Genomic DNA, 24,141 nt, shown 5'->3' with positions numbered 1-24,141 from the left:
ACTACATGGGACTCTATTCCACAGTACTACATAGACCCATGACTACATGGAACTCTATTCCACAGTACTACATAGAGCCATGACTACATGGAACTCTATTCCACAGTACTACATAGAGACATGACTACATGGAACTCTATTCCACAGTACTACATAGAGCCATGACTACATGGAACTCTATTCCACAGTACTACATAGAGCCATGACCACATGTAACTCTATTCCACAGTACTACATAGAGCCATGACTACATGGAACTCTATTCCACAGTACTACATAGAGCCATGACTACATGGAACTCTATTCCACAGTACTACATAGAGCCATGACTACATGGAACTCTATTCCACATCAGGTAACTGATGCAGCTACATAGAACTCAGATTTAAAAACAGAAAAATACACCTTATGGAGCCATGACTACATGGAACACTATTCCACACACTACACAGACACCACAGACACACACAGACAGAACACAGACACACACACAGTACTACATAGAGCACATGACACACACACACAGGAACACACACACACAGTACTACACACACACACAGACACACACACACAGACACACAAACACATTCCACACACACACACACAGACACACACACACACACACACACACACACACACACAGACACACAGACACACACACACACACACACACACACACACACACACAGACACACACACACAGACACACACACACACAGACACACACACACACACACACACACACACACACACACACACACACACACACACACACACACACACACACACACACACACACAGACACACACACACAGACACACACACACACAGACACACACACACACACACACACACACACACAGACACACACACACACAGACACACACACACACAGACACAGACACACACACACACACACATCAAATCAAATCAAATGTATTTATATAGCCCTTCGTACATCAGCTGATATCTCAAAGTGCTGTACAGAAACCCAGCCTAAAACCCCAAACAGCAAGCAATGCAGGTGTAGAAGCACAGTGGCTTACACATGATATGACACGCACTTTACATACATGGACATGTGGATGTTGTATTGTAAATATGTGATAGTGGAGTAGTGGCCTGAGGGAACACACTTAATGTGTTGTGAAAAATGTTATGAAATGTCATGTAATATTTTAAATTGGATGTAACTTCCTTAATGTTGCCGGACCCAAGGATGAGTAGCTGCTGCCTTGACAGGAAATAATGGGGATCAATAATAAACCCCAGGAAGAGTAGCTGCTGCCTTGGCAGGAACTAATGTGGATCCATAATAAACACCAGGAAGAGTAGCTGCTGCCTTGACAGGAACTAATGGGGATCCATAATAAACCCCAGGAAGAGTAGCTGCTGCCTTGACAGGAACTAATGGGGATCCATAATAAACCCCAGGAAGAGTAGCTGCTGCCTTGACAGGAACTAATGTGGATCCATAATAAACCCCAGGAAGAGTAGCTGCTGCCTTGACAGGAACTAATGGGGATCCATAATAAACCCCAGGAAGAGTAGCTGCTGCCTTGACAGGAACTAATGTGGATCCATAATAAACCCCAGGAAGAGTAGCTGCTGCCTTGACAGGAACTAATGGGTATCCATAATAAACCCCAGGAAGAGTAGCTGCTGCCTTGACAGGAACTAATGGGGATCCATAATAAACCCCAGGAAGAGTAGCTGCTGCCTTGACAGGAACTAATGGGGATCCATAATAAACCCCAGGAAGAGTAGCTGCTGCCTTGACAGGAACTAATGGGGATCCATAATAAACCCCAGGAAGAGTAGCTGCTGCCTTGGCAGGAACTAATGGGGATCCATAATAAACCCCAGGAAGAGTAGCTGCTGCCTTGACAGGAACTAATGGGGATCCATAATAAACCCAAGGAAGAGTAGCTGCTGCCTTGACAGGAACTAATGGGGATCCATAATAAACCCAAGGAAGAGTAGCTGCTGCCTTGACAGGAACTAATGGGGATCCATAATAAACCCCAGGAAGAGTAGCTGCTGTCTTGGCAGGACCTAATGGGGATCCATAATAAACCCCAGGAAGAGTAGCTGCTGCCTTGGCAGGACCTAATGGGGATCCATAATAAACCCCAGGAAGAGTAGCTGCTGCCTTGACAGGAACTAATGTGGATCCATAATAAACCCCAGGAAGAGTAGCTGCTGCCTTGACAGGAACTAATGGGGATCCATAATAAACCCCAGGAAGAGTAGCTGCTGCCTTGACAGGAACTAATGGGGATCCATAATAAACCCCAGGAAGAGTAGCTGCTGCCTTGACTGGAACTAAACCCCAGGAAGGATCCAGGAACTAATAATCCATAATAAACCCCAGGAAGAGTAGCTGCTGCCTTGACAGGAACTAATGGGGATCCATAATAAACCCCAGGAAGAGTAGCTGCTGCCTTGACAGGAACTAATGGGGATCCATAATAAACCCAAGGAAGAGTAGCTGCTGCCTTGACAGGAACTAATGGGGATCCATAATAAACCCCAGGAAGAGTAGCTGCTGTCTTGGCAGGACCTAATGGGGATCCATAATAAACCCCAGGAAGAGTAGCTGCTGCCTTGGCAGGACCTAATGGGGATCCATAATAAACCCCAGGAAGAGCAGCTGCTGCCTTGACAGGAACTAATGGGGATCCATAATAAACCCCAGGAAGAGTAGCTGCTGTCTTGGCAGGAACTAATGGGGATACATAATAAACCCCAGGAAGAGTAGCTGCTGTCTTGGCAAGATCTAATGGGGATCCATAATAAACCCCAGGAAGAGTAGCTGCTGTCTTGACAGGAACTAATGGGGATCCATAATAAACCCCAGGAAGAGTAGCTGCTGCCTTGACAGGAACTAATGGGGATCCATAATAAACCCCAGGAAGAGTAGCTGCTGTCTTGGCAGGACCTAATGGGGATCCATAATAAACCCCAGGAAGAGTAGCTGCTGCCTTGGCAGGAACTAATGGGGATCCATAATAAACCCCAGGAAGAGTAGCTGCTGTCTTGGCAGGACCTAATGGGGATCCATAATAAACCCCAGGAAGAGTAGCTGCTGTCTTGACAGGAACTAATGGGGATCCATAATAAACCCCAGGAAGAGTAGCTGCTGTCTTGGCAGGACCTAATGGGGATCCCTAATAAATACTAATACATAACAACTGGTATTGCCTTAGCATTAGCTAATGGGGATCCCTAATAAATACTAATACATAACAACTGGTATTGTACCATCCATCAAACAAAACAACTGGTATTGCCTTAGCATTAGCTAATGGGGATCCTTAATAAATACTAATACATAACAACTGGTATTCTACCATCCATCAAACAAAACAACTGGTATTGTACCATCCATCAAACAAAACAACTGGTATTGCCTTAGCATTAGCTAATGGGGATCCCTAATAAATACTAATACAAATTATGGGGTATTCTGTGTAGATGGGTGAGAAAAATAGTCAATTTAATCCATTTTGATTTCAGGCTGTAACACAACAAAATGTGGTTTATAAGTCAATGGGTCTGAATATTTTCTTTCTTGAAGACACTGTATGTTTTGTTTTGCTGGATGTCTAGGCCACATTTTCCATACTTGACTCACATGTTATTTGCTTTCCAACTACCTAAAAGCTAGCTAGTTGGAGTCTGTGTGTACTTCCGTTTGTGTACCACCATACGATGAAGCAATGCACGAGTTGAAAGTATCGAACGCACCGCAGCCAAGTGCGGCACTTCCAACTAGCGTTGTGGACTGCTCCATTGGCAATGAATGACTTCCTCCGGAACCAATGCATCTGGTGGACATGAGGCTTCATCTCAATATCTGCAGTGCTGCTCGTGGCAAACGCCATTTCGCTGAATACCTTTAACACACATAGTATGATTACTGTGGATAGTCAGATTAATATAACATTTTGATTAAAATGTTTACATGCTTTGCAAGATGAACGATTTCCCTAATAATCCTGTTTACATGGACACATCTGCAATCAGACTACCTAAACGGCACTCTGATAAATGCGGGAAATCGCCTATCAAAATAAACGTTTTACGTTATTTACACCATGTTATTTTAGGGAATAATATTTTATTTCTGAGTTCGGGCATATAGTTTGTATGTGAAAACTACTCTTAATGCTTCATGTCCACCAGATACATCAAACTCTTAGCGTTCCGGAGGAAATCACTCTTTGTCAATGGAGCAGTCCGGAACGCTAGTTGGGAGTACCGCACTAGGCTGCGGTGCGTTATGTGTACCACATGCGTCAATATTTTCAACTGGTGTGTTTCTTTACCGTGAGGTGGTACAAATGGAGTTGCAGACATAGATATTCTTCTAAAGTGCATATTTGTGTTCAATCTAGAGCGTATAGCGAGAACGGAAGTCAACTGTCATTTTTCCAAGTGCGATTCCAAACATAAGAATGTGAAAAGTTGTGTATGTACTAAGTTTACCGGAAGTCCCATAATCATACTTGCGAGGTCTTGAAAACAAAGCACGCTATATCAAACTCTGTGCCTATAGTTGTTTCTTCGCCATATAAATGTTTTTTTTTGCTGTGTGATTGGCTGTGTTGGTCATGTGGTTATTCTCCAACTGGCGCTTCAAATCTTCCGCGGGAAGAATGCGTTTATTACAGGCGAAGAGGAAAAGAGAGGCTCAACTTGGTGGAAAATCTGTCTCCCTTCAGCAGGTGGCGCTTTTTCTATGCAGATCAATGGGTGTCGAATTTGGTCCCCCCCTCCCAAACAAAACATATTTGCTACTTGAAGTTTATTTGATCGAATAGAAGTTTCGTAATGCTTAATTTGTCACGAATGTACTGATATAAGTAGGACGGGTGACAAACACTTGATATATAGGAGTTGTCTAGAGATACCTATGCTTATTCATGTAAGAGACTCGTAGTAAAGCGTCTCTCTCTGTTGAATAAAGGCAGTTGAAGTTAACAACCCTCAATTCATATTCTAAAATGCTTATCATTGGCTACCTGTCATGACTACGCTGCTGTCATGAATTTGATTGGTTCGTAGACGAGTATGTCATGGCAATGACATCCCATTTTCATGCTGAAAAGTCTCAACTGAATCCTTGGGACCTCCTAACTCCTACGTCACCCCATTAAAGTTGAACTTTAAAACGGTTAAGGTTATGATTAAAAGTTATGATTGAAGGTTACGATTGATGTTAGGGTAAGGGTTAAGGTTATGATTGATGTTAGGTTACGATTGATGTTATGATTGATGTTAGGTTATGATTAAGGTTACGATTGATGTTAGGGTAAGGGTTAAGGTTATGATTGATGTTAGGGTAAGGCTTAAAGGTTAAGGTTATTGTATGAACGTCCCAATGATCCCGAATAGCACTAGCGATGTTCCTGCCAGACAACCTCGCAGAAAGGGAAACGCCTCTGATTGGACGTGCAAGGATGTAACGACGTCTCTGATTGGACGTGCTAGGATGTAACGACGTCTCTGATTTGCACGTGCAAGGATGTGACGTCGTCTCTGATTGGACGGGCTATGATGTAACGTCGTCTCTGATTGGCCGAAAGTATTGCGAGCTTGTGAGCTTCTATTTTGAACGTAAATACAGACAGCTGCATTTCCTTTCTCAGAGCTTTAGTGGTGCCTTGTCAGGGAGAGTACACAGCTGTGCAGCTCTCTGACAGAATATAAAATATGTACTTTTATTAGGACAAGATGTTGTTGTAAGTGTAGGTTTTTCCAAGACGGGGTCTGCAAACAGCTTGCCATGGTTGTTTTGTCTTTAGTACTCATTCTACAAAGTTTGCTAATTTGGTTAGTTAGCTTGATTTTTCGGCCTGTGTATATTCACCGATATTTTGGCCTTTCTAAACAGGCATCTAAATTGATTTCCATTCAAGGAACTATCATTGGATTTACCTTGTGAGGATGGATTTGGAAAACGTTACTAAAGATTTCGGTCCAGTCACCAGTCGCTTGACCAGCAGACCCGACAGAGTCCCGGGCCTTCCCTCCATGTCGGACACGGTGATGACCTCGCCTTGCATCAACCTCTTCTCTCCTGGACCCACACATCTACTGTCTCCCGTCACTAATCTGGCCCTAAACATGAACAATCTAGCTGGACTTGGGAGGTAAGAGTGTAATACAGTGTATGTTGCTATGCTATGTTGTTTTCAGCTCACCGTGCTTCTTCTACAGCTGCATTGCTTGCTGTTTGGGGGTTTAGGCTGAGTTTCTGTACGAAATGCTTCATAAATACATTTGATTTTTATTTGTGAAAGCTGCAGGATAACTACATTTGTGACATTTACATCGGGAGTCTGTGTGTTTGCATTGTTCTGGTGGTTTGCGACAGAAAGTAACCCCACCACCATATAGGCGGTTTCGCCGCAAAAAACGCTTCCTGTCAACAAAGGCATATATGTATATTCTGTAGAAACGTAATCTTTATGATTCCTAGCTAACTACAGTATTTACCAGGTGTAAAGTGAAGTCCATCGAGATCAAACGTCTGAATCCAACTTTTGTCAAAATTGCACAATATTGCTGAGTTAGGGGGGGTGAATCCGGTTATATTGTGTGGTAGGGTTAGTCTCGCAACTAAACTAAAATGGTTTCACCTGCACAAATACAGGTAGGTCCCTCATTCGCTCCAGTTTAAGAAGCGTTTTGCAACAGAATCGGCATAATGGATACTCCCCAGCTAGCTTGGTAGTTAGCTAACTATTTCAAGCTAATGGTAATTGCTAGTTTGGCTGGGTGTTAGAAAAGTTAAGTGGTTATGTAACCCGTTCCTTTACAGCCAACAGTGTGATACTCCAAAGCGGAAACAACGTGTTCCCCTTCTGAAGATTCCTTCCGTCGCCTCTGACTGCTCCTCTGATGCAGGTAAGACAACATCATAAGACGGCTGCAAATGTTTCATCCCAGTAAGTGTCAATCAAATGCTGGCAATAGGAACTTGGCTTGCTATTTTTAAAAGGTCAAATATATTTTTGCCAGGTGTGTAGCCCTATAGGCCTTAATATTTTGTCATGTCCCGTTTTATAATTATGCTCTTTTCACTTGTGCAGTTTGACCACCTTGAATAAATGTTTAGGATATTTTACTTTTTTTACCAGTACAGGACAATACATGATACAGATTTTTAGTTATTAACAGGGCAGGAAAAAGGCCGAAATGTACATGATTAAATATTATCTCCTGTGTCACCGTGTAGACCTGTGGGGTAAATGTGTTCTGGTTTGAACTAGTCAACTGTTTACGTTCAGATGACCTGATGAGACGTTTCTCCATCTTCCTCCAGGTGTTGGTATGGATTCCCCCAGCCCAATGGACCCCATCCATGTTGAGGAGACGTAAGCAAGATTCCTCTTGTCTGTCCCAATCTATCTCTCTGTTTCAGCAATGCTTACCCTCCCTTCCTCTGTACTAATCCTCCTCTTCCTCATCCCAATGGAACACGGTTAGTGTCATCTGCTCAGCTGTGTTCTGGGATTAGGTGTTAGTGAAGATTAATTCATTTTCATGAAGCAGATTAACAGACGAGATGTTCTTATACTATAGAACTTTCCCTAGTAGAAGGATGGGCTCATTGGAGATGTTGAACACCACTGGGATGTCAGTCCTAAGTCATTTATCACCCTAGTAGAAGGATGGGCTCATGGGAGATGTTGAACACCACTGGGATGTCAGTCCTAAGTCATTTATCACCCTAGTAGAAGGATGGGCTCATGGGAGATGTTGAACACCACTGGGATGTCAGTCCTAAGTCATTTATCACCCTAGTAGGATGGGCTCATGGGAGATGTTGAACACCACTGGGATGTCAGTCCTAAGTCATTTATCACCCTAGTAGAAGGATGGGCTCATGGGAGATGTTGAACACCACTGGGATGTCAGTCCTAAGTCATTTATCACCCTAGTAGAAGGATGGGCTCATGGGAGATGTTGAACCCATGATTAGTCAGATGCACCATTCCCCTTGCTCGGATATAGAAGCAAACAGTTATAGTGGTGTTACGGATGGATATTTATACCTGACTTTTTTTCTTATAGAAGTGTTATACAGTTTCTAAAATGTTAATTAATTATTGTGGAAGGCATTATCTCCTAGCAGTGGGCTTCAGAGGAGTAATGGGAAAGTAATTCTGCTTTGAAAGTTGATAAACTTGTAACGTCATTTTTGAGAAAATGGCCTTTGAATGTTTTGGATATACCTACTGGAGAGCTGTTCTTTGTCTACCCCCATTCAGCATTATTTCTACCGTCTTAACCCTTAAAGAGATGGGTGGGGCTAACCTGTGAGGCCATGTGCTAAACAGAGTGAGTAGTGTAGTAAACAACCTAATGGTTAAAAGTGGGGAAAGTAGTAGCCTACAATAAGGGGAAAACTCCAGGTAAAAATACACTATCTAGTCTTTGGCCTTGATCCTAATCTGACTTTGGTGCAGGTCATGTTCCTCCCATTACAGTCTGGTAAACACACACTATATCAAATCTATGTTTATTTGTCACATGCACAGGATATTAAAGGTGTAAACGGTTCGGTGAAGTGGTTATTTGCGTAGTAGCTAATTCTACGGCACTTTTATTCTTGTTTTTCAATGAAAATGTTTTTTCCGGATTTGACTAATATTACTACACAGATCATACAAGTAATGCTAGCTAGAGAGCCAGTAAGCTAACGTTCGCTAGCTAGCTAACAGTATGCTTTAACTTGCAATGAAAATGACTTTCTGACCATGATGAATGAGTCACAGCAGACTGGAACCATTTAACTCTAAAACTCTATTTAACTCTAATAAACTGTTCTGTTTGTAGCTACATCTTGTTTGGCAGTGTTGTGTCAAGTCACTGGTTCACACTGACCGTGGCCTGTGCAGAAAGTAGCCCATCACTTTTCCCTTCTGTTGATGGCGACTGCCAAATTCAGGGCATCAATGTTGTAGAAAAAAGTAGCAACATTTTTGTAGTTCTTGAAGGCTAACGTTATGTTTAAAAAAAATAAAAAAGCATTACCTACACATACTGAGCATCTCAGGTTATGCTACAAACTCCTCTCCCGACAGTGTCCAGCCCATCAATTATCTCAGCCAATCATGTGCTAGCGGGAAGTTTCATGTCTTTTTCTGTAGCTACACTCATAATTTAACAATTTTATTTGTGTTTACAGATGGAATAGAAGTGTTTTATTGAGGGGCTCATGAAAGTTCACATGTACCAGAAGGCATTTCAAAATGCAAAATGTTTGAAAAACATGTCGAAGAGGTTCAAATGCCTCTCCAGTGAGGTAGTGACGTGCGATATACTTCTAGCTTCCTGAAACTAGTCACTTATTAGCAGCCCCCCCCTGTCGTTCTCCTCTTGTCTCTTTCTGTCTGTGTACTCTCATCTCTTCCCCTCACTGCTTATTTAGCATACAGGCTCTGCTCTGTTGTACTCTTGCCCCTCTCTGTCCTCTTCTTCAGTAGAGGCCTGTCCTGAGAATGGTCATTTAGTTGCAGACTTCTTCTGGCCTGGTTCGTGGCGAAGGCTTCCTGGGTCCTTTTCGCTGTGTAGGGCAGGGATCTCAATAAATTGGTGTGTCGCTGAATGTAAATGTTTGTCTCTGGCAGGTTTGAGAAGGCCGTTCTCCAGTCTGGAAGAGTTGTCAATGAGTAAGTGCTTAGTCCCTGGTGCTCAATGAATATCTTTTTAATATCCTTTTTTTTTCTGGGGAGTCGTTTCCTCTTTTCAATGTTCACGATCCAAATTCCATATTGATTTAGTGACTGGCTCATCTGTGTTTATCCTCTTCCCCACTTACAGAAACATGCCGATCCGAAGAATCAACTCTCTGCCGCTGCAGCTGCTAGGCTTCAGCCCGGCTCTGAAGGGTCCGGTCCCCGGGAGCCAGAGTCAACAGCGCCATGGGGCCTTTGGACAGCTCGGTTCAGCCCAGGATACAGCCACCTCCTCTGGGCACAGCGGTCACGGTGGACAGGGAAACAAGGAGAACCAGGAAAGCTTTGAGTTTAAGAAGCCCACCAAGCCCATGTCACCCTGCCGTATGAGGTCCTTCCATAGTGAAGGAGAGGAGAACAAGGACTTTGCCCCCTGGCCCAAGGATTTTGGTCCAGCGCTCGTGGTGGTTAGCACGGACACACACACACACGCACGCACACACTGACACTCCCACGTCATCAATATGTGACAGTGGACCAGCGGTTGTGTTGACGTTCAGACGACACCAAAGTTAACCCTTCCGTTGCTCCTGCTTTTCTTCCTGTAGCTATCTCCGTCCCAACGCCTCAACTCATTGGATGACAGAAGACCCGTCTTCCCGCATCGCTGCTCCCTTGACGACGACGGTTTCCTTGACGTTCTGGACGACTGTGAGGAGGAGTGTGACATGCCCATGGGGATGTCCAGCCTGCTGACCGCTCCGCTTGTGAGGGGCCGCACCACGCCAGGAGATGACTCGGTATGGATGTTTGGCCACCAGATGTCTGATTTTAGTCTGGTTCTGATTTCTTCAAAGAAAGACAGGCAGTCATTTGACTTTTTAGTCATTTTTAAAGGAAGTTTACCCCAAAATACAGAAATTCCAAAGTGATTCCTTGCATTGAAACCAGTTCAGTGGAATTTGTCGCCTCTCTCTCCCTGTAGCGCTGTACTGAAACTGCTGCATAGACGGGTCATGTGACGTTGCTAGATGCAGGCCTCTCTGCTCCTTTGCCTGTGAATTCATGATTCAGAAATCCCCGAAGTGTACAGAATAAAGTGCTCTCGGTTTTGAGTGAGGAAATGTGTACTTTTCCACATAAACCATTAGCCACAGAAGGGGAGATGGGGAAGGGCTGCACATGTGCTCCCCTGTGGGGGAAACACTGCTATGTAGAACTGTCACCATATGCCCGTTACTGTAGTTCAGTGACCCGTTACTGTAGTTCAGTGACCCGTTACTGTAGTTCAGTGACCCGTTACTGTAGTTCAGTGACCGGATCTGGAGCGCCCGTTACTGTAGTTCAGTGACCCGTTACTGTAGTTCAGTGACCCGTTACTCTAGTTCAGTGACCCGTTACTGTAGTTCAGTGACCCGTTACTGTAGTTCAGTGACCCGTTACTGTAGTTCAGTGACCCGTTACTGTAGTTCAGTGACCCGTTACTGTAGTTCAGTGACTGGATCTGGTTTGAGAAGAGAAAGTGACAAGCCAAGCGTGTGGAGGTATGTAGCCTCATCCTTGAAGTTGGTGGTGTTTGTATTGTGGTATTACCATTGCATCATATCATGTGGACTAACACCTAGCTGCTCTGCAGGTTAGCATATGTTCCCTATGTATTTATGACAGGGGAGACGATAGAATTCTCTGCAGCACAAACATTCCTCATTCGTGGACTTTGGAGGACCGTTTCTACAGCTGCAGCACCAGTCTGTTGAACCAGGGATGTGTTGATCCATCTGCAGCACCAGTCTGTGTTGAACCAGGGATGTGTTGGTCCATCTGCAGCACCAGTCTGTGTTGAACCAGGGATGTGTTGGGCCAGCTGCAGCACCAGTCTGTTGAACCAGGGATGTGTTGATCCATCTGCAGCACCAGTCTGTGTTGAACCAGGGATGTGTTGGGCCAGCTGCAGCACCAGTCTGTTGAACCAGGGATGTGTTGGTCCATCTGCAGCACCAGTCTGTGTTGAACCAGGGATGTGTTGGGCCAGCTGCAGCACCAGTCTGTTGAACCAGGGATGTGTTGGTCCATCTGCAGCACCAGACTGTGTTGAACCAGGGATGTGTTGATCCATCTGCAGCACCAGTCTGTGTTGAACCAGGGATGTGTTGGGCCAGCTGCAGCACCAGTCTGTTGAACCAGGGATGTGTTTCTCCATCTGCAGCACCAGACTGTGTTGAACCAGGGAAGTGTTGGTCCATCTGCAGCACCAGTCTGTGTTGAACCAGGGATGTGTTGGTCCATCTGCAGCACCAGTTTGTGTTGAACCAGAGATGTGTTGGTCCATCTGCAGCACCAGTCTGTTGAACCAGGGATGTGTTTATCCATCTGCAGCACCAGTCTGTGTTGAACCAGGGATGTGTTTATCCATCTGCAGCACCAGTCTGTGTTGAACCAGGGATGTGTTGGTCCATCTGCAGCACCAGTTTGTGTTGAACCAGGGATGTGTTGGTCCATCTGCAGCACCAGTCTGTTGGACCAGGGATGTGTTGGTCCATCTGCAGGACCAGTCTGTGTTGGCCCATCTGCAGCACCAGTTTGTGTTGAACCAGGGATGTGTTGGTCCATCTGCAGGACCAGTCTGTGTTGGCCCATCTGCAGCACCAGTTTGTGTTGAACCTGGGATGATTGTTGGTCCATCTGCAGCACCAGTCTGTGTTGGTTACTCCTCTCTGCTGTGGGGGTTGTGTTGATCCATCTGCAGCACCAGTCTGTTGAACCTGCTGGGATGTGTTGGTCCATCTGCAGCACCAGTCTGTGTTGAACCAGGGTTGTGTTGATCCATCTGCAGCACCAGTCTGTAGTGGTGGGGGCTGCGGTCCAGCTACTGCTGTGGCTATAGTGGTGGGGGCCACCTCAAACTCAAATAAATACGTTTCTGGGGCTAGCCGATAACACAGATTAACCCCTCAGGGAAGTGGTTACTCCTCTCTGCTGTGGTAGTCGACTACCACAGCACAGTAACCACTCTGGGAATCCTTGTTATTCCCCAGCAGAGTGGTTACCCTCTCTGCTGTTATGTAGACTACCACAGCAGTGGAGGAGTAACCACTCTCTGGGGAACAAGGATTCCCCAGAGAGTGGTTACTCCTCTAACCACTGCTGGGAATCCTTGTTATGTCGGCTACCACAGCAGTGGAGATGATAACCACTCTCTGGGGAATCCTTGTTATGTAGCCGACTACCACCAGAGAGTGAGTAACCACTCTCTGGGGAACTGTTATGTAGCCGACTACCACAGCAGAGAGGAGTAACCACTCTCTGGGGAATCCTTGTTATACAGCACCACTCTCTGGGAATCCTTGTTATGTAGCCGATACCACAGCAGAGTGGTAACCACTCTGGGGACTCCTTGTTATGTAGCCGACTACCACAGCATAACCACTCTCTGGGAATCCTTGTTATTAGCCGACTACCACAGCAGAGTGGTAACCACTCTCTGGGAATCCTTGCTGTGCCGACTACCACAGCAGGAGTAACCACTCTCTGGGGAATCCTTGTTAAGGACTACCACAGCAGAGAGGAGTAACCACTCTCTGGGGAACTTGTTATGTAGCCGACTACCACAGCAGTGGAGAGGAGTAACCACTCTCTGGGGAATCCTTGTTAAGCCGACTTCCACAGCAGAGAGGAGTAACCACTCTCTGGGAATCCTTGTTATGTAGCCGACTACCACAGCAGAGAGGAGTAACCACTCTCTGGGGAATCCTTGTTATGTAAGGATTCCCACAGCAGAGTGGTAACCACTCTCTGGGAATCCTTGTTATGTAGCAGACTGCTAGTGGTAACCACTCTCTCGGCCGACTACCACAGTAGTGGAGAGGAGTAACCACTCTCTGGGGAATCCTTGTTACACAGAGGATAACCACTCCCCAGACTACCACAGCAGTGGTAACCACTCTCTGGGGAATCCTCCACTACCACAGCTGAGGGTAACCACTCTCTGGGAATCCTTGGCCGACTATACAGCAAGGAGTAACCCCAGAAGTTAGTGGTAGCCACAGCTAACCACTCTCTCCACTGCTGTGGTTTAGTGGCCCCTACATAATGGCCCCACCACTACCAACAATTCCCCAGCTGGTGCTGCAGCAGCCCCCACCACTACAGACTGGTGCTGCAGATTCAACACAACCCTGGTTCAACACAGACTGGTGCTGCAGATGACCAACACATCCCTGGTTCAACAGACTGGTGCTGCAGATGGATAACAAGGATTCCCCAGATGGAGTGGTTACTCCTCTCTGCTGTGGTAGTCGGCTACATAACAAGGATTCCCCAGAGAGTGGTTACTCCTCTCTGCTGTGGTAGTCGGCTACATAACAAGGATTCCCCAGAGAGTGGTTACTCCTCTCTGCTGTGGTAGTCGGCTACATAACAAGGATTCCCCAGAGAGTGGTTACTCCTCTCTGCTGTGGTAGTCGGCTACATAACAAGGATTCCGTCTTTGAATTTACTGACAATGGAGCAGAGGCCTGCATCCAGCAACGTCATGAGTTACGTGACCCGTTGACACGCCTGACCCGTTAACACCTGACCCGTTGACACCTGACCCGTGACCCGTTGACACCTGACCCGTGACCCGTTGACACCTGACCCGTGACCCGTTGACACCTGACCCGTGACCCGTTGACACGTGACCCGTGACCCGTTGACACGTGACCCGTGACCCGTTGACACGTGACCCGTGACACCTGACCCGTTGACCCGTGACACCTGACCCGTTGACACCTGACCCGTGACCCGTTGACACGCCTGACCCGTTGACACGCCTGACCCGTTGACACGCCTGACCCGTTGACACGCCTGACCCTTTTTTTTTTTTTTTTACAGGTGTGTCTGTACACTAATACAGGGGGCGAGAGGGCAAACTCCACAAAACAAATGTTCAATGTTTGGAATCACTTGGTAGTTAGTGGATTCTGGGTACTTCTCCTTTAACTGTGGCTCTTATCCAGTGCAACACTGTCCGGTGTTCTGTAGGAACAACTCCACTATCAGCACAGTCCGCGCTGTGTTCACGGTAGCGTCAAACTAACTTCGTCTCTGTCCTCTTCCTCAGCCGGTGGTTCGTTGCCGGCCTCGGGGTCTTTTCCGCTCGCCCTCCATGCCCAGCCAGGCGAACCGCACACCTCTGAAGCGCCCCCAGGATGAGGACACGCCGGTCAGAGTGAAGAGACGACGCAGCCTGGCGGAAACTCATGGCACCACCATGGACCAGGACGACAGCTCTCCCATGGTACGTACCTTCTCATAGTACTTCCTGCTCAATGTCTCCACCCCCTAGTCAACTGGTCCTGGTACTTCCTGCTCAATGTCTCCATCCCCTAGTCAACTGGTCCTGGTACTTCCTGCTCAATGTCTCCACCCCCTAGTCAACTGGTTCTGGTACTTCCTGCTTAATGTCTCCACCCCCTAGTCAACTGGTCCTGGTACTTCCTGCTCATTGTCTCCACCCCCTAGTCAACTGGTCCTGGTACTTCCTGCTCAATGTCTCCACCCCCTAGTCAACTGGTCCTGGTACTTCCTGCTCATTGTCTCCACCCCCTAGTCAACTGGTCCTGGTACTTCCTGCTCATTGTCTCCACCCCCTAGTCAACTGGTCCTGGTACTTCCTGCTCATTGTCTCCACCCCCTAGTCAACTGGTCCTGGTACTTCCTGCTCATTGTCTCCACCCCTAGTCAACTGGTCCTGGTACTTCCTGCTCATTGTCTCCACCCCTAGTCAACTGGTCCTGGTACTTCCTGCTCATTGTCTCCACCCCTAGTCAACTGGTCCTGGTACTTCCTGCTCATTGTCTCCACCCCTAGTCAACTGGTCCTGGTACTTCCTGCTCATTGTCTCCACCCCCTAGTCAACTGGTCCTGGTACTTCCTGCTCATTGTCTCCATCCCCTAGTCAACTGGTCCTGGTACTTCCTGCTCATTGTCTCCATCCCTACACAGTCGGTGAGTTTTTTTTTTTGAGGCGATTGATTTGAGCAAGGAGAATCACTAATGTTGATGACAAAATTATTTGTTATTTGGAATGTAAAGTGATTGTATAGTGTTTTTTTTGCCTCGTCTGACTGCAATGTTTTGGATTTGTTAACTTCTGGTCCTTCAGAAAGTTTTCACACCCCTCGACTTTTTCCACATTTTGTTACAAATTACGATTGAAGTGGATTTTTTTCCCATCACTCTTCAACACACAATACCCCATAATGTCAGGGGGTATTATGAATTTTCAAAATTGTTACAAATTAATAAAAAATGAAAAGCTGAAGTATTCAACCCCTTTATTATGGCAAGTCTACAATCAGGAGTAAACATTTGTTTAACAAGTCACATAATGAGTTGAATGGACTCCCACTGTGTGGAACAGCCACTTTACAATAGTGCATCTAGGTCTTTTAAGGGGGGGGAGAGAAGGATTACTTTATCCTAGGATAGGATAAAGTAATCCTTCTCCCCCTCCCCCTTAAAAGACCTAGATGCACTATTGTAAAGTGGCTGTTCCACTGGATGTCATAAGGTGAAAGCACCAATTTGTAAGTCGCTCTGGATAAGAGCGTCTGCTAAATGACTTAAATGTAAATGTTTTAACATGATGGTTGAATGACTACCTCATCTCTGTACCCCCACACATACAATTATCTGTAAGTGAATTTCAAACACCGATTCAACCACAAAGACCAGTTTTCCAATGCCTCGCAAAGAAGGGCTCCGATTGGTAGATGGGTAAAAATAAAAAAGCAGACATTGAATATTGAAGTTATTAAATTACACATTGGATGGTGTATCAATACACCCAGTCTCTACAAAGATACAGGCGTCCTTCCTAACTTAATTGCCGGAGTGGAAATGTCCTCATTTCACCAGGAGGGGGAAATGGCAACTTTAAAACAGAGTTTAATGGCTGTGATGGGAGAACTGAGGATGGATCAACAATATTGTAGTTACTCCACAATACTAACCTAATTCACAGTAGGAAGCCTGTACAGAATACATGTTTATTTATTTTTCTCTAAAACATACATCCTGATTTGTAACAAGGCACTAAAATAATACTGCAAAAAAAATGTTGCGACTCAAATGACAAAAAGTTATGTTTTGGGGCAAATTCAATACAACACATTGTTGTGTACCACTTTCCATATTTTCAAGCATGGTGGCTGCATCATGTTATGGGTATGCTTGTGTTATGAACCGGCTCGTAACAAAGGGGGAGACAACACAGAAATAACAAACATATTTATTAAAGTCAACTATATCCAAGTAACAAGTGTGTGTGGGGATGTATACATAGATGGTGATAATGAAGGGTGTTGAGAGGTGCCAAAACAAATGAACACAGTTTGTCTGTGTGGAGAGTCTCCTCGATGTATTTATCCCCGGGACACACCCGAGCCCAGGTGTGTCCCAATTGGCTGATGACCCACCCTGCTTCGCCCACTGATATCCTATTAAGGAAAACGAGCAAAGAGAGAATTTGTCAGACAGAGTAGGAGGGTCATGACCACCTAGGACCCCGGAACACCACACTAACCAAACACAAACAATACTGCTCTGGTAAACGCTACCCAACTGCCCCAGCCAACCTCGTCCTCCCCAGACCTCAGCAACCAATACTGCTCTGGTAAACGCTACCCAACTGCCCCAGCCAACCTCGTCCTCCCCAGACCTCAGCAACCAATACTGCTCTGGTAAACGCTACCCAACTGCCCCAGCCAACCTCGTTCTCCCCAGACCTCAGCAACCAATACTGCTCTGTTAAACGCTACCCAACTGCCCCAGCCAACCTCGTCCTCCCCAGACCTCAGCAACCAATACTGCTCTGGTAAACGCTACCCAACACAAAACAAACAGTGGACAGCAGGGAACAGAAGACCGGAGTGACTGGACAACACAAAACAGTGGACGACACACACACCCTTGGGGACAACGTGTATAAGAACGTGTGTCCACCGATCAGCGCGTTCAGGAACAGGGCACACGAGAGAGCGCGTCAGCAAGGACATTATCAGTTCCCCTGATGTGCCGAACATCGACATGGAATGCCTGTAAAAACAAACACCATCTCATTATCCTCTGGTTAGGACACATCATAGTCCTCAAGAAGGTGAGAGGGTTATGGTCGGTGTAGACCGCAATAGGTACTACTCCCGCCCGACATACACTTCGTGTCGTAGCGCCCATATGAGTGCTAGGGCTTCTTTTTCCACAACTGAGTAGTTCAACTGATAAGGGTTAAACTTTTTGGAAAAGAGCCTAACAGGCCTCTCAACACCGGACACATCTGCAGCAGGACCCACGTGACTGGCGTCTCCTCAAGGAGCGTCTAGCACCGGAGTTGAGGTAAGCAATCTCTTTGCATCTTCAAAAGCCTGTTGACAAGAGAGAAGACCAGGTGTAAAACCGCCTTCACTTTCAGCAAATCTGTCAGAGGAGCAACTACAGTAGAGAAGTTTCTACAGAAACTACGGTAATAACCAATCATTTCCAAGAAAAGCATCAGTTCCTATTTTTAGTAGTTGGCGGTGGAAAAGCATCAATAGCTACCACTTTAGCCCCGACAGACAGGACGCACTTCACCCTGCTCAACCACCTCACCAAGGTACGTAACGGTTGCCTGAGCAAACCTCACACTTAGCCAGATTGATAGTGAGGCGACCCACAGCCTGCCGGTCCAATACGGTACAGATGCTCCTCCCAAGTATCTTCATAAACTATTACATCGTCCAGATAAACAGCGCACCCGACCAGACTGGAGACAACCCTAATTCATACGGCGCTGAAAAGTGGCAGGCCGAAACTCATAACCAAATACTTTTTCAATATTGTGTTCTATTAAGTTTGTAGGTGTATCAGAAAACAACACTGAAAAACTCAGAATCAAACCCGACCAACTCGTCTCGCCTATCAGCAGGTAGATGAGCTAGAAGGCTATCCAAAACATTCAGTGACTGATTTTTTCAATCTACCCTGCAGTACGCAATAGTTGGGACCAGGGACATCCTCTCCGTGCACAGACCTAACATGACAAAAAGAAGAACCCAGCGATATAACAGTAATGGCCTAAATAACAGGTTTACCATCCTCTGCAGACTCTCAATGAGTTTGGAAAAGAATAATGGTCAAATGTTGCACAATCCGGGTTGTGGAAAGCTCTTCGAAACTTACCCAGAAAGACTCACTACTGTAATCACTGCCAGAGGTGACGGACATGTATTGACTCAGGGGGGTTGAATTCTTGTCTAATCAAGATGCACTGAGTGGACAAAACATGAGGAACATCTGCTCTTTCCGTGACAGACTGACCAGGTGAATCCAAATCACATGTTATTGGTCACAAACACATGGTTAGCAGATGTTATTGGTCGCGTGCTTAGCAGATGTTATTGGTCGCGTGCTTAGCAGATGTTATTGGTCACATGGTTAGCAGATGTTTTTGGTCACATGCTTAGCAGATGTTATTGGTCACATGGTTAGCAGATGTTTTTGGTCACATGGTTAGCAGATGTTATTGGTCACATGGTTAGCAGATGTTATTGGTCACATGGTTAGCAGATGTTTTTGGTCACATGCTTAGCAGATGTTATTGGTCACATGCTTAGCAGATGTTTTTGGTCACATGCTTAGCAGATGTTATTGGTCGCGTGCTTAGCAGATGTTATTGGTCACATGGTTAGCATATGTTATTGAGTGTAGTGAAATGCTTTTCCAGGTAAAATAATGATCCCTTATTGATGTTACTTTTTAAGTCTTGAGACATGGATTGTGTGTGTGTGTCATTCAGAAAGTGAATGGACAAGACAAAATATTTAAGTGTCTTTGAACGGGGGTAGGGTAGTAGGTGCCAGGCACACCAGTGTGTCAAAAACTGCAACGCTGGTGAGTTTTTCACGCTCAACCGTTTCCTGTGTGTGCCACGAACGGTCCACCACGGAAAGGACATCCAGCCAACTTGACACAACTGTGGGAAGCATTGGAGTCAACATGGGCCAGCATCCCTGTGGAACGCTTTCAACACCTTGTAGAGTCAACATGGACCAGCATCCCTGTGGAACGCTTTAGACACCTTGTAGAGTCAACATGGACCAGCATCCCTGTGGAACGCTTTAGACACCTTGTAGAGTCCACATGGGCCAGCATCCCTGTGGAACACTTTAGACACCTTGTAGAGTCAACATGGACCAGCATCCCTGTGGAACGCTTTAGACACCTTGTATAATCAAACTGGACTATGTCTAGGAGTGTGAATACAATCAAACTGGACTATGTCTAGGGGTGTGAATACAATCAAACTGGACCATGTCTAGGGGTGTGAATACAATCAAACTGGACTATGTCTAGGGGTGTGAATACAATCAAACTGGACCATGTCTAGGGGTGTGAATACAATCAAACTGGACCATGTCTAGGGGTGTGAATACAATCAAACTGGACCATGTCTAGGGGTGTGAATACAATCAAACTGGACCATGTCTAGGGGTGTGAATACAATCAAACTGGACCATGTCTAGGGGTGTGAATACAATCAAACTGGACCATGTCTAGGGGTGTGAATACAATCAAACTGGACCATGTCTAGGGGTGTGAATACAATCAAACTGGACCATGTCTAGGGGTGTGAATACAATCAAACTGGACCATGTCTAGGGGTGTGAATACAATCAAACTGGACCATGTCTAGGGGTGTGAATACAATCAAACTGGACTATGTCTAGGGGTGTGAATACAATCAAACTGGACTATGTCTAGGGGTGTGAATACAATCAAACTGGACCATGTCTAGGGGTGTGAATACAATCAAACTGGACCATGTCTAGGGGTGTGAATACAATCAAACTGGACCATGTCTAGGGGTGTGAATACAATCTGAAAGCTCTGTACAAACTCCGGCTGTTATTCTACATGAGCCCCTGAAATTACCACCTCTCTCTCTCTCTCTCGCGCCGTCCAGGTATGTTCTGAGCGCCACATACAGCGCTCCAAATCATTCTGTAACCACACAGAGATTGAGAAGCTGCTGGACAAGGAGCTGATTGGAGATTTCACCAAATCCTTCGCCCTGTCTACCGTGGAGGGAAAACACCAGGACCTCAAATACATCACTCCTGAGATGGTGAGGAAGAGTCACCCTTTTATTTCTTTACCACGATAGGCTTGTTCTGTCCCTTTACCTGAGTTGATGAGGACCAGTGTTTAGCTGTAGCCCCCCTCCCGAAAAATGAAACATGATAACATTTTGCATTGTATCAGCCACAGGAGGTTGGTGGCACCTTTTGAATTGGGAGGACGGGCTCGTGGTAATTGCTTGAGTGGAAGGGTATTCAATACATCACACAAACATGGTTTGCCATAATAAATAAATAACACATTCAGAAATGGAAAAAAATGAATCGTAATAACAAGTTTTGAAGTGTTGGTCCTCTATCTAGGAGATATAAGAGCAGCAGCTGTGTAGCGCCCAGTTGGGGAGAGGTAATGCTGTATTTAAGATGCTGTATGGAAAAGCTACTGTGCCTTGCCTGTGGATTTCTTCACATTTTAATTTTTTACAAAGTGAGATTAAAATAGATTTGTCAACAATCTACACAAAATACTGGGTCAGTGGAAGATCTTTTTTTTTTTTTGTGGATAATAACTAAAATAGTTATTGCATGAGTATTCAGTCCCTTTGTTTAGGCGAGCCACCATTCTGTTCAGGAGGCAAATGTGGCATCTTCAATAATAGGGGTTGACATGTCTGAATGACTACTCCTTCCTCTGTCCCACATACACACACACACACACCCATATCCATCCATCCATCAGTAACGTCCCTCAGGTAGATGGGTAACAAATCAGACAGTGAATATCTCTTTATGGTCAAGTATTGTATTAAACCACCCAGACACCAAGATAGTCGACCTTATGAACTGCAGAACAGGAAGGACACTGTTCAGGGAGCCATGAGGGCCGTTGGTGATTTTTAAAACACAGTTCAATGGTTGTGATGGAAGAACTGAGGATGGATCAACAACATTGTACTGATAGTGACTGAGCTGAGAGTGTCCGACTGTCCCCAATGACCTCATGAGTACAAATATACAGAATAATAATCTTGTATACAACAAGGTACTAAACTAATACTGCAAAAAAAAAACACAGCAAAGGAATATACTTTTTGGCCTGAAGTCAAAGCATTTTATGTTTGGGGTAAAAAAAATAGATTAAATATAATTTATTTTCTATCTACACACACTATCCCATAATGACAAAGCGAAAAACTGTTTTTTAGAGTTAGTTTTTCCCTTAAAAAAACATCTTATAAAATACAAATTTTCCACCATAATTTGTAAATAAATTCATTAAAAGTCCTACAATGGGATTTTCTGGATTTTTTTTCTCTCATTTTGTCTGTCATAGTTGAAGTGTACCTATGATGACAATTACAGGTCTCATCTTTTTAAGTGGGAGAACTTGCACAATTGGTGGCTGACTAAATACTTTTTTGCCCCACTGTATATGGCTCATCAGGCATCAGGCTTGAATGTTCATGCTGCTTAAAGCTCTAATCAAATCCTGACATTAATATGCTTTAGATTGACCTCTTGTCGAGAGGATCTATAACCTGGGACTAACCTGTCTGTCTGTTCCTCAGATGGTGTCTGTCTGTTCCTCAGATGGTGTCTGTCTGTCCCTCAGATGGTGTCTGTCTGTCCCTCAGATGGTGTCTGTCTGTTCCTCAGATGGATCCTCTATAACCTGGGACTAACCTGTCTGTCTGTTCCTCAGATGGTGTCTGTCTGTTCCTCAGATGGTGTCTGTCTGTTCCTCAGATGGTGTCTGTCTGTTCCTCAGATGGTGTCTGTCTGTTCCTCAGATGGATCCTCTATAACCTGGGACTAACCTGTCTGTCTGTTCCTCAGATGGTGTCTGTCTGTCCCTCAGATGGTGTCTGTCTGTCCCTCAGATGGTGTCTGTCTGTTCCTCAGATGGTGTCTGTCTGTTCCTCACATGGTGTCTGTCTGTTCCTCACATGGTGTCTGTCTGTTCCTCACATGGTGTCTGTCTGTTCCTCACATGGTGTCTGTCTGTTCCTCAGATGGTGTCTGTCTGTTCCTCAGATGGTGTCTGTCTGTTCCTCAGATGGTGTCTGTCTGTTCTTCAGATGGATCCTCTATAACCTGGGACTAACCTGTCTGTCTGTTCCTCAGATGGTGTCTGTCTGTCCCTCAGATGGTGTCTGTCTGTTCCTCAGATGGTGTCTGTCTGTCCCTCAGATGGTGTCTGTCTGTTCCTCAGATGGTGTCTGTCTGTCCCTCAGATGGTGTCTGTCTGTTCCTCAGATGGATCCTCTATAACCTGGGACTAACCTGTCTGTCTGTCCCTCAGATGGTGTCTGTCTGTTCCTCAGATGGTGTCTGTCTGTCCCTCAGATGGTGTCTGTCTGTTCCTCAGATGGATCCTCTATAACCTGGGACTAACCTGTCTGTCTGTTCCTCAGATGGTGTCCGCTCTGAGCGGCCAGCTGCATCACGTTGTCGAGAGGATCGTGGTGATTGACTGTCGCTACCCGTATGAGTTTGAGGGGGGCCACATCAAAGGAGCCCTGAACCTCTACCAGGAGGAGCAGGTAGAGGAGTACCTCCTACGCACCCCCATCGCCCCTCTCTCCCCTGACCACAGGGTCCTCCTCATCTTCCACTGTGAGTTCTCCTCGGAGCGAGGGCCCGGGATGTGTCGTTTCGTACGTCGGAGGGACAGGGCGACGAACGAGTACCCTAACCTGCACTACCCAGAGCTCTACGTCCTCAAGGGAGGCTACCAGGAGTTCTTCCATCACTTCCGGGTAAAACACAATCATAGATGACAAAACGTTTTCATCTCTAGAATCAGAGGTGTGCTCATTGAAATGATCGTTACCATGCAGCCATGTCATATTTATTTCTATAACAAAAGACACGTAGTTAGGATACAGCGTTGACCGGGCCGTAGCGTTGACCGGGCCGTAGCGTTGACCGGGCCGTAGCGTTGACCGGGCCGTAGCGTTGACCGGGCCGTAGCGTTGACCGGGCCGTAGCGTTGACCGGGCCGTAGCGTTGACGGGGCCGTAGCGTTAACCGGTCCGTAGCGTTAACCGGGCCGTAGCGTTGACCGGGCCGTAGCGTTGACGGGCCGTAGCGTTGACGGGGCCGTAGCGTTGACGGGGCCGTAGCGTTGACGGGGGCCTCAGCGTTGACGGGGGCCTCAGCGTTGACGGGGGCCTCAGCGTTGACGGGGGCCTCAGCGTTGACGGGGGCCTCAGCGTTGACGGGGGCCTCAGCGTTGACGGGGGCCTCAGCGTTGACGGGGGCGTAGCGTTGACGGGGCCGTAGCGTTGACGGGGCCGTAGCGTTAACCGGTCCGTAGCGTTGACCGGGCCGTAGCGTTGACGGGGCCG

At 46.1% G+C, this 24,141-nt stretch overlaps 1 protein-coding gene across 2 annotated transcripts; it reads left to right on the top strand.

Annotated features, from left to right (window-relative positions):
* Positions 1 to 5,660: 5,660 nt before the first annotated feature.
* LOC115127183 (M-phase inducer phosphatase 2-like) lies at positions 5,661 to 23,943 on the top strand. 2 transcript variants are annotated; one of them, XM_065004434.1, is made up of 10 exons: positions 5,661 to 5,747; positions 5,925 to 6,158; positions 6,830 to 6,915; positions 7,334 to 7,385; positions 9,645 to 9,686; positions 9,838 to 10,159; positions 10,301 to 10,492; positions 14,794 to 14,970; positions 20,677 to 20,838; positions 23,206 to 23,943. In XM_065004434.1, exons 1-10 carry the CDS (start codon positions 5,740 to 5,742, stop codon positions 23,569 to 23,571), a joined length of 1,641 nt encoding a protein of 546 aa, XP_064860506.1. In that variant the 5' UTR covers positions 5,661 to 5,739; the 3' UTR covers positions 23,572 to 23,943. The 2 variants fall into 2 exon arrangements, with proteins under 2 accessions (XP_064860506.1, XP_064860508.1); XM_065004436.1 differs by having other exon boundaries at positions 5,667 to 5,747; positions 5,900 to 6,158; positions 23,206 to 23,942.
* Positions 23,944 to 24,141: the final 198 nt, after the last annotated feature.

Source organism: Oncorhynchus nerka, linkage group LG18, assembly GCF_034236695.1.
Source record: "Oncorhynchus nerka isolate Pitt River linkage group LG18, Oner_Uvic_2.0, whole genome shotgun sequence".
Classification (NCBI taxonomy): Eukaryota; Metazoa; Chordata; class Actinopteri; order Salmoniformes; family Salmonidae; genus Oncorhynchus; species Oncorhynchus nerka.
This window is presented reverse-complemented; position numbering and strand designations above follow the sequence as displayed.

What these genes read in the sequence shown, in the direction of transcription:
- LOC115127183 (XM_065004434.1), top strand. An exon ending in AATCTAGCTGGACTTGGGAG is followed by an intron (nt 6,159 to 6,829) that starts GTAAGAGTGTAA and finishes GTTCCTTTACAG; the next exon opens with CCAACAGTGTGATACTCCAA. An exon ending in CCACGCCAGGAGATGACTCG is followed by an intron (nt 10,493 to 14,793) that starts GTATGGATGTTT and finishes CCTCTTCCTCAG; the next exon opens with CCGGTGGTTCGTTGCCGGCC.